The 10,315-nt window shown below is 40.5% G+C and overlaps 1 protein-coding gene and 1 non-coding gene across 2 annotated transcripts; both read right to left on the reverse strand.

The window, feature by feature from the left end:
- Nucleotides 1-5,179: 5,179 nt before the first annotated feature.
- Nucleotides 5,180-8,189, reverse strand: LOC138822975 (large ribosomal subunit protein uL22-like). The gene is made up of 3 exons (XM_070015921.1): nucleotides 8,110-8,189; nucleotides 6,285-6,389; nucleotides 5,180-5,718 (listed from the first exon to the last, which is right to left on the reverse strand). Exons 1-3 carry the CDS (start codon nucleotides 8,187-8,189, stop codon nucleotides 5,211-5,213), a joined length of 693 nt encoding a protein of 230 aa, XP_069872022.1. The 3' UTR covers nucleotides 5,180-5,210.
- LOC138823448 (U6 spliceosomal RNA) lies at nucleotides 5,705-5,811 on the reverse strand. Its single transcript, XR_011370808.1, has one exon. It is a non-coding gene; the product is annotated as a U6 spliceosomal RNA (small nuclear RNA).
- Nucleotides 8,190-10,315: the final 2,126 nt, after the last annotated feature.

Below are 10,315 nucleotides of genomic sequence, written 5' to 3' on the forward strand. Positions count from 1 at the left end.
AGCAGATTCAGAGAAATTTTATCCAGGCCTGAGCTGTGCCACTTACTTGCTAGCTGAGGTACCATTGGAAAGCTATTTATCTTCTCCGTGTCCCAAATTTATCATTTGTGTAACAAGAAGAGGAACACTCTTCAGCTCTAGGGTTGTAAGGAGATTAAATGAGACATCATAACAGCCTTGGGCACAAAGAAGATACGCAATGGTTGTTACAACATTTCTTTCATTTTTACATATGCTACTCAGGGAGCAGTATTTAAAGGAAGCAAAAATCAAAAGAAAGGACAAGATATACTCATGTGAGGAAAATGGAAACATAAAAGCACTAAATTTCACAGCACCATTTATAGATATTATGTAAGTTTAAACAGGACGGTATAGCACTTAGTGGAAAAGCTTATCATTAAGGCAATACATGGGTAGTACAAATGCTAAAAGCAAGAAGAGTGAGATGTAGGATAGATCAATAGTGAAGTCATATGGAATGACAATCAGCTTTATCCCTAACATGAATTTGATTTAAAAATTAATATGTAATATGCTCACATGGCTCAAATATTAAAAACCTCAGTCCATAAGGGAAGATTTCCTCCCCCCTCACATCTCTAAATTTTAATTCCTCAATTTTCACTGCTGCCATAAGCAATCATGCTGTCAACTTCTTATCTTTGCAGAAATATATAGATGGATATAGATAACCAATTTCTTGCTCATGTATACATTCTTTCTGAACTACTACTTTTATGATCTTTTCACTTAAAATGTATTTGAGAGATCATTGTAAGTTATTACACAAATGGCATCTTTTAATTTTGTACCAGTATTATATACCACTAAAAATTGTATCATAATTTATTAAATCTCCATTAATGGATATTTACTTTATTTCCAATCTTTTCTCATCAGTTAAAGTGCTGCAGAGAAGAAACACACACACACACACACACACACACACACACACACACTCATTCACATTCTTAGGTCAAAATTTTGCTTGTGAAGTTGAAAGAAGATCCTAGTGATCTTCTATCGATAGCATAATTTACCCTTTGTATAACCTTGCATCTTAGGAGAGGGTTTGTTTCACTGGGGCATTTCAGAATTTTACACATCTGATGGGTAAAACTAGTATCTTAATGTAATCTAAACATATGTTTCTTTTATTATGAAGAAGGTGAGCATATATCCTCATGTTTAAGAGTTATTGCATTATGTTTGCTGGAAAATGTCCCTGGAGGACATTATCCTGATTTTCAATTCTACAAATTTATGGAGATTTCTTTTTGCTTCCCTGTTATTGGGCCCTTGTTTGCCTTCCAAATCTTTCTCAACTGCATGTTGAAGAAAGCAAGTCCTCAAATCATTTTCCACTCTTCCACAACACTGTTCAAGAGCCAGAAGTAGTCCTATCTTTCCTTTCCATATATTTCACTTACTAGGTATTAACTACATGAACAGAATAGTGGATAAAGGCATGTAATAAAGACCGAGCTGCTGAAGGTAGGCCCCAATGATGCCATGTGTCCAGCAGGCACAAAGAGCAGGAGGCGTTTGGGATTCAGTGTATTTTATTCATTGGTCAGTGAGTTAACAATGTTATCTATAGCAGCCTTCACTTTGTGAGTGGCCATTAAATATTAATAGTTCCTGTGTATCAGCTGGGGTCAAGGGAGATTTAAGAAGATTTGGAGAGGTAAATACTCTAGACAAAACAAAAACAAACAAAAAAGACTTAAGCACCTTGGATAGCGCCCAGGCAGGGCAACCCTAGCACACATCATAAATAAAAGATTTATTTTCTGGTATCAGGACTTCATCTTACAATACATCTCATCTAGACACATATTCTGTAAAATAGGTCTGACCCTTAATCTCAAAATTATGGATCATACTGAAAATAATAATTGAAAAATAATTTAGAAGAAGATATGTATTTACCTTTAAAGTGTGCAGGGGACAGAAGGGGGGTGGTTACATGATTACTATATAAAAAAACATGACAGTGTACTTTGTTGACTACTTTGTGGGATACTTTTCACCATAATACTGGCAATATCCAGATTTAGGTAAGCATGAACACTCAGGTACATAAATGATAATACCATGAGTATAACAGTTAAAGGAGAGGAATTCTATTCAGTAAAGAAATAGTGAAATGTAAATGCACCTCTCTATGGCTGCTAGTTGTGTGCATCCTGCTTTATGACTATCATCATCTCAAATATGATGAATAACTTCTGAGGAGGCTGATCAAAGGAACTGATGGGTCATCAGGTCCTGTGCAGCTGCTCCAAGTGTTGACAAGTTGTCTCTTTCACAAATGCAAACGCATCTTCATTTACTGAACAAAGTTCATGTTTTTAAGCACACTCAGAAGCTTACCCATAAAGTCAACCATGTGTGAGTTCTCATGGAGTCAAAATTTAAAAAATTGCATCAAGTGAATAAGCATTGTCTAAAAAATATCCACAATGTGTAACTGTTCTACTGAAACTCACCTCTGACCTCCTCCAGATTGTGGACACACCCAAAATAATGCTTTGCCAAGTTTATAGGGTTTTTTTTTGGCCCTAACACAAAGCCTGGAAAGACTGCGGTGCCCTGATCGCATCTCCTAGGACTGTTTTCCAGTACTGCAGAACCCACCCAGGGCCTTGTGTGCATGCACAGAGAGCACTCTCCCAATGGTCTTCCCCTCAGCCACGTCTCAGTTCTTCTGTAAGGCCGGCAGCGCTTTCTCACGAGGCATACTGCTGCTGTGTTTCATTTAATTGAATCCCTTTGAGTCCCCAGTTGATTTCATAGACTTTCTCTTTTCTGCCCAACAGGTGAGAAAGTTGGGTCTGTCTCTGCCTTTCCAACACAAATCAGGCTAGATCATTCTCAACAGCCAGTCTGGACTTGTGTATTTAAGTTGCTAAATCCTTATCTCCGTGTAGTTACCTAGATTTTGCATGACGGCACATTACTTACTGCTGCTTGACACCAGTGGGAGGGCTGTCTGAGGTCTTTACCAGGAGAAAAGGCTTCCCAGAAGGAGCTTTGGATCTGGATGCTGGCAAATAAATACATATGCATTTAGACCTTTTTCTTAGATAATTCCCAGAGAAGGGGTGGGAAGTGGGAAAGTGTCAGGTGTCACACACAGGCTGTCAGAGATGCTAAGGTTCATGGTGTTTTAGCCATGTAAATGACTTTACTACTGAAAGAAAGACTCACGGCTATAGACTCTTTAAGAAAGGTGGAGGACAGGAGTTCTGGAAAGGAGCCTGGGGGTAGAATGGAGAAATGAGTGTCTAATCAATGCCTTCCATATGCACACCTTGTCTGATAAACACTAACACACAGATAATTTTCACAGTCATGATTTAAACATTTTTGTTACACATATATAGCTGCAGAAGAAACTGAAGTCCTAAGAAATTGATTTTCCAGAAGGCTACATGGTAATATAAAGCAGAAGTCAGTACAACTCCAAGCTCCATCTTGCTAAGCTATGATCCCCTCCCCACACCATCCTTCTGTTTTAAAGGTGAGCATCCTTCAACCTAGGAGAAGCAAACGTCTTTACTCAACTCCCAGTCCACAGCAGTAGGATAAAAAGGAGATGAGGGAGATCCTTTCATCTTTATCCTCTCATCCTTCATGTCTTTAATGATGTGTTTTGATCCCCACAACTGAGATTTTGCTGTTAATGTAGTTTGACTTCCCTTCATGACAGGTTCACTTAAGGGCTGCACGTTTAATGAGTTGATAAAGTTGTTGCCATTCGGAGCTGAGATGACCATATAAGGTAGAGAGGGCAAACTTCTCCTAGCACCTTCTCACTCAGCATGGCAGCCTCTATTCAGGGGCATGCCAAAGTGTGTGTGTGTGTGTGTGTGTGTGTGTGTGTGTGTGTGTGTGTGTGTGTGTGTGTAGATCAAATGGGTGTAATTTTTTTCTTTTAGTCTTTCTGTTGCTTTCTGCCATCTCAACCACTCTGCCACTCTAAGAAGCCTAAAGAAGTTAGTGGTTCACAAATCGTCCACTAAGCCTTCAAATGAGACTCTGTATTGGGAATGGTAACAGTGACTCCATCAGGAGTATTCTAGGGTTGTGGCCGCATCATTATTGTCATGACATCTTCTGAGTCAAGTCACGCTCTTTGCACTTGCTGTCTGAAGCTGGCACTTGGAGATAAGCTTTCGCAATGTGCCATCAAGCCAGGGATTCTTAATATAGGAAGGGAGCTATGCTTTGCAGCACGGCTAGTACGACGACAGTGAAGGAACTAGAGTCCAAAGCGTTGTGGTGGAGTCTGTATCCCTCTCCTGTGCTCCAGAGGGTCAGGGGGTCCTGTGGATTAGTCATGCTTCTAAGCTGGGACTGGAGTTGCCTAACAACACTGAAAAGCTTCACAGATTTCTTAGGAAAACTAGCAGCATTCACACACGAGGTGCAGAAGAAACGGCTCCCTCTCCCTTTTCCCAAGTCAGAAAGTGATGTTACAATCCAGGGCCGACACTGAGCCAGTATTTCAGCATGTGGCCATAGGCTAATGATTTAATTTGTGGACTTCAAATGTTCTCCCATTTGTGAAATGGAAATAATGGTATCTGATATACCTGCTTCATAGGATTGCTCCTAGACTCAAGAGAACTCATATGGGATAGGGTAGTAGTGCATGCCTGTTATCCTCGGCTAATTGGTGGACAGGAGTCACGAGGAATATAAATTTACTACCAGCCCAGGCATGATTATCATGACCTTATTTCAAACTCAAAAACAATATGTAAATAAAAAGATTGGGGTTTGGTACTAGAACACTTTGTTAACATGCACCAGACCCTAGGTTCAATCTTTCAGCACAGCAATGTGTGCAAGTATTTTAAAATATTAATGACCCTCTGTGTCACCAGCTGTTCTAATTATCAAAGGCAGTGTTGCCTGTCCCACACTTAGCCATCAAGGTCCTGTTTGTTATTCATTCTTGTACTCTCCCAGTACGCAAAGACACGAGATGGTTTCCATGATGCTTGCTTCCCAGTTCATGAACTCTGTGCGATCTTCTAGAAGGGATCTCTCCCTCTGGTCTCACAGCCTTCCTAAGTTAGACAGCTACAAGAAGATGAACTCTGCCAATCACCAAATAAAAACAAGGCACTTTGTTTTTTTTTTTTTTAAATAACAATAACCAACATTGATTTATTTGCATTTATTTAATGCTAAATTTATTCCCGTGCCATAAGTTTTTGTTTCTTCAGTTTCTTCTGGGATACCTTTTTCTTCTGTGCAACCTCCTCCTCTGGTTTAGGAACAATTTGCTCCTTCTCAGTAAGGATCATCTCAATGTGGCAGGGGGAGCTCATGTATGGGTTAATCCTACCATGGGCTCTGTAAGTTCGGCGGCGCATCTTAGGTGCTTTGTTCACCTGGATGTGTTCAATGACCAGGGAGTCTACATCTAAACCCTTCAGTTCTGCATTACTCTCTGCATTCTTAAGCATGTGCAGCAGAAATTCAGCACTCTTTTTGGGCCACCGACCCTGTGTCCAGCCCCACTGTTTGGCCTGGGCACACCTGCCAACTCCACCATTGTAACGCCGGAATGGCACACATTGCTTCTTTAACGTGACATCTTTCAGATACTTGGTTGCTTTTCGGATATGCATACCCTTGATGGCCTGGGCTGTTTCTCTGGTGTTCTTAAAGTGTACACGAAGATTGGAATATGGAACGCTTCACGAATTTGCGTGTCATCCTTGCGCAGGGGCCATGCTAATCTTCTCTGTATCGTTCCAATTTTAGTATATGTGCTGCCGAAGCGAACACAAACAAGGCACTTTGAATCCCAGATGAGTTCTCAACCAACACCTTGATCATAGTTTTATGATACATTGAACGGAGAATGCAGCTAAATACTGTCCAGACTTTTGGCTTCCAGAATTGAGATAATAAATAGGTATTGTTTAAATGTGCTAATTTTGTGTGCATTTATTATGTGGCAACAGAGAACGAATATACTCATTTATTTCTCTTTACCATTTTCACTACTGAATACATTCTCATAGCTATCTTCTTTTACCAAGACTATTGCCAACATCTTCCTGGAGCCAATCTTCTTTTTTGTTTCTCAACCCCTCATTTCTGGATAATCTATGTCACCCTGTGGCTCTACCTGCTTTACATCCTTGATCGCATTGGTGAACTTTTTTTCATTTTTACATTTCTGAAATAGGATTGTGTTCCACGATGGATGTTCCCACTTAGTGAAGTGCTTGCTCTTTCCCCTCAAAAGCTCTTACTAAATTCGTGGCACATCATATGAATTGATGGTGTCTGAGGATGGAGGGAGTCTTACATCCAACTGCTGTGGCACTCCATAAATTCCACTGAGAGCCTTCACAAATCTTCCAAGAGTAGAAAATAGGGCTCTCTTCTCAAGAACCTCTTCAACAGCATTGGCAGTGAAATCCTGGCATGCTCAAGGCCAGCTTTGGGAAAGAACTTCTGAGAAAAACCTCAGGATTCACCATATTTACATTTACCTTCCTTCTTATTGTTTTAAGTTGCTAGTACCTCAGATGGTTTGGTCACCCGCTTTCTCTTTGACACCAATGGCTTGCATCCCTCAGACAGATTAATCTCTGATTTCCTAACCGTTCCACAAATGAAGATCCATTTCTTATGACTTTCCCACTTGTCCTGGCTCTTTCCAAGAGACCATCTGGGATGTCCCTCCAGAGACCTCAGAATATTTCACTCGTTTCCCTGCTTAGGTCTTGACTGGGTTTATTTTAGGCATAGGAGAGGACACTGGGCCACTGATGCCAGAGGCATAGATGTCATTGCTCCAGTTGTATGACCTTGAGAATTTCATTTCTCTCTTTCCTTGTCTCATTCTTCTTCTTTATAGAGAGATGATCATTAAGATTTTTTTCTTTTATTCTGTGACCTAGCCCAGGACAACCCTTGCTTTCTCATTTCAATTCTCCTCCACAGTTATAACAGATTGTAAGTACTACAATGGAGCCAGTCTATGCCCTCCAGGGCTCAGAGTCTTCCATGAATGTATTGGCAGGAGGATGGGAAGAGACCTGGATCCTCCATTCATCTCTGTGTTCTTAGCAGGTGACAGAGCCATAGCCCAGATTTTCTACAGCACATGTTCCTGCACAATCAGACTAACTGACATCCTTCTGTCTCTAAGTTCACTCCTGCAGATGCTTCTAATCCTCATCACTTTATCATAATTGTTATGATAAGCATTTCTGCCAAAATGGTAGTAAAACTCAATTTTCCTGAGCAAAATTAACAACAAAAAGTGTTCACGGCTCGTGCAACCTGGTTATTAAGCTGTAGCAAGAATTGACTGCAGCTGTGAAATAAGATATAATTAAAATCTGGGGTCCTTCACTATGTATCTGGTCTGTGCATTTGCAATGGTGTAGATACATGAATTACTGGGACTGACCAGCTCAAGCTGTCAATTGGGAACTTGTCCAATGGAATTATATCTATCTGGATATCAGTGTGAGAGAGGAAGAGGGAGAGAGAGAAAGAGGGAGAGAGAGAGGGGAAGAGAGAGAGAGAGAGAGAGAGAGAGAGAGAGAGAGAGAGAGAGAGAGAGAGAGAGAGAGAGAGAGAGAGAGAGAGAGAGAGAGAGAGAGAGAGAGAGAGAGAAGAATGCATACCTGCAGGAAAGCACACTAACAATACCTTGATAAATTCATAGGCATGGAGGACAAACACATCTTATGGAAGTCTCCATTCTAGATCTGCCATCAATGATGGGATCTTAAATGAGTCACACATCATGGATTCTTAACACTCTCTCTGGTGATATAAAGAGAGGTAAGAGTATTGTCTGTAAGGTTTGTGGCTCTAAAATTATTGGCTGCTATTCTGTTTGTATAGGGTAGAGAGTACAGATACAACCTAACTTAGACCCATCAGAGATTCATTAAAGAAAGATAAGATGGATGAAAATGAATCTAGCAAACATTCAGCAGTAGATTTAGTTACTGTACTTGGTTTTTTACTTTTCAATTTATGTGGACATTAGTATCTCATTAAGACAGTTTTTTCCACCAAGTGCTCATGTTTTAAGTTCATATTCAAAACTTTTACCTTGCTACATCCTTGAGTGGGCTATTAATGATATTTTGCTTATTATAAAAGTCGAAGGATGTTTTGTGAGTTACCCCCATTTGGACCTTTTATACTATTGCCACCGCTGTAATCTGTCCTAATTATCTCAAGTAAAACGCATGCATTTTTTGGAGATATTATGAATTTTAGAGATTCCATTACATCTGAGCTTAGCTGCCACTTAGTGGTGTTTGTAGTTTGTGTCCCTCTGGGACCACACATCTACCTTACTCATGGATGAAGCACTACTTTGGAGCTATACCTGTTGTTCTGATAACCTGCTGGAAATTGGTATTTTTCACAGCTGATGTTTGAATGGTCTGTTTCACCTCTCACTATGGTGACTGTCACCATGACTCACTGAGAACTTCTAGCAATTTCGACTTACTCATCAATCTGCATTCTAAATCTCAGAGAACCTCCATCTTCCAATTTCCACTCGCTCCCAATTCCTTCCCAAAGAACTAATGCCGGTTGACCTCCCCATTGCTCCGTGTTTTCCTTTTTTGTTTTCTTATAAGCTATGTGGAGTAGGGTGAGCTATTTGTTCTTTCTGGGACATTGTTCCCTAACTGATGAATGCGAGATTTGGACAAAGTAATCTCCAAGTTGGCTTCCAGTCAGGGCCTGCCATGCTTCTTAGACAGATGTGAACATCTGTGAGTGAATTCTAAGAGAAAAGCCATACGGGTTCAAAACCATTCTCCTTGCAGACACTTGATTCTGTTTTTCACACTTAGTTTTACTCCTGCCCCAGTTCCTTATAACAGAGGTAGGTGAATGTGAAATGAGACCCTTAAAGGAAAGGCTTGTGTGTCACTAAAATCAATCAGGTGGCAGGCTCCTCACTACAATAAATCAGGTGCAGGCCCCTCCTCATGCTGGGTGCTTGCATACCATCACCTTACTTGGTGGCATATACAATTTGGACAACAGGCTCTGGACTCCCACTGCCTGAGCTCAAATCCTGTCTCCAACACTAAATAGTTTTATGGCTTTAGGTAAGTTAGGTAACAACCCTTCACTGATCTGTGAAATGGGGTAAGAAGAATTTACAATGGAGTTATTGGAAATTAAATGTCAATGCGAAGGACGTAGAAAAGAAATGACATGTAATAAGTTCTAAATAAATGTTAACTTTGTCCTGATCTCATGTCCCATTTACAGAGATGCAGAGAGGCTAAATAGCTGTCCTGATCTCCTCTAGCCAGTTAGTGGCAAAGCAGAGATGCAAACCCAAGTTTATCTGAGCTCAAAGCCTGCATTCTTTGTTCTATTCTAAAGGGCTTCATGGATGAGGGCGTAGAATTATCTTCCCTTTCCACTTCCACTTGCATAGAATCACCATGCAAGCATATTAAATAAAAACTACCCCTCTCTACTACACACACACTAAACCCACACTGTTTATCCTTCATATGATCTGGGAAGATCAGTTCTGATCTGGGAAGGTGACTATCAGCCTGAAACTCCCATACTTCCAGCTTTTGATTAGGCTGAGTCCATGAGGAAGGCTGAGCAGGACCGGACGTGCATTCCTTATTTTAGTTGAGGGAGTCACTGAGCATTCTCTCTTCAACGTTAAATATTTATCTTGGAAGTGAAAACAGCTTCTTTGAGGCTTGGCTTTTGTACAGAATCCCTCCTTCAGTTTGTGCCTGTTTCTTTTCTACCTTCCCCTTGCCTTGTCTTACCACTCCTTCCACTGTTAATTCTTCCCAACCAACCCCCAAACTGTATCTGTGGTCTTCCCACCATTTCTGTATTTTTATACATAAAATAGAATCTTACTGAAGATAGTAATTGCTTGGGGATTTCCCTCCTTGAAGCCTCTTTGGGTACCCAGAGTCTCTCTGGCTTTTCTTGCTGTTTCTGATGTTAACATTTTAATAACACAGTCTGAATGTTTTTGTTTTATGAATGCTAATATAGATGGAAGTTCTTCCCGAGAGAGGTTTTTAAAGCAGGTGTTTTTAAAGTGAATGACTCAATATCCACATGCACATTTCTGTGACTAAGAGTCATCTTTTTCTTTTTCCAGATGTCAAATTGCTGTAGTTTTCAGGCTGCTCCAGGGGGGTCACCAGCTTTGTTTAAGGACTCTTTTGATTTTCCCTAGGGGGCCTACTGCACTCTGAAAGCCCCACGTGTCCATGTATGTTTGTGTACGTGTGTGTTAAGCCAT

This window comes from Dipodomys merriami, unplaced genomic scaffold (genome assembly GCF_024711535.1).
Source record: "Dipodomys merriami isolate MVZ:Mamm:240054 unplaced genomic scaffold, mDipMer1.0.p SCAF_12, whole genome shotgun sequence".
Lineage (NCBI taxonomy): Eukaryota > Metazoa > Chordata > Mammalia > Rodentia > Heteromyidae > Dipodomys > Dipodomys merriami.

Excerpts from the sequence above, each read along its gene's own strand:
- LOC138822975 (XM_070015921.1), bottom strand. The coding sequence starts at position 8,189 with ATGGGGGTAACTCACAAAACATCCTTCGACTTTTATAATAAGCAAAAT. Across the intron at positions 6,390-8,109 it reads CCACTCAAGGATGTAGCAAG|ATTTGTGAAGGCTCTCAGTG; the intron begins GTAAAAGTTTTG and ends TACTCTTGGAAG. Across the intron at positions 5,719-6,284 it reads TATGATGTGCCACGAATTTA|CGTTCCATATTCCAATCTTC; the intron begins GTAAGAGCTTTT and ends AAATTCGTGAAG.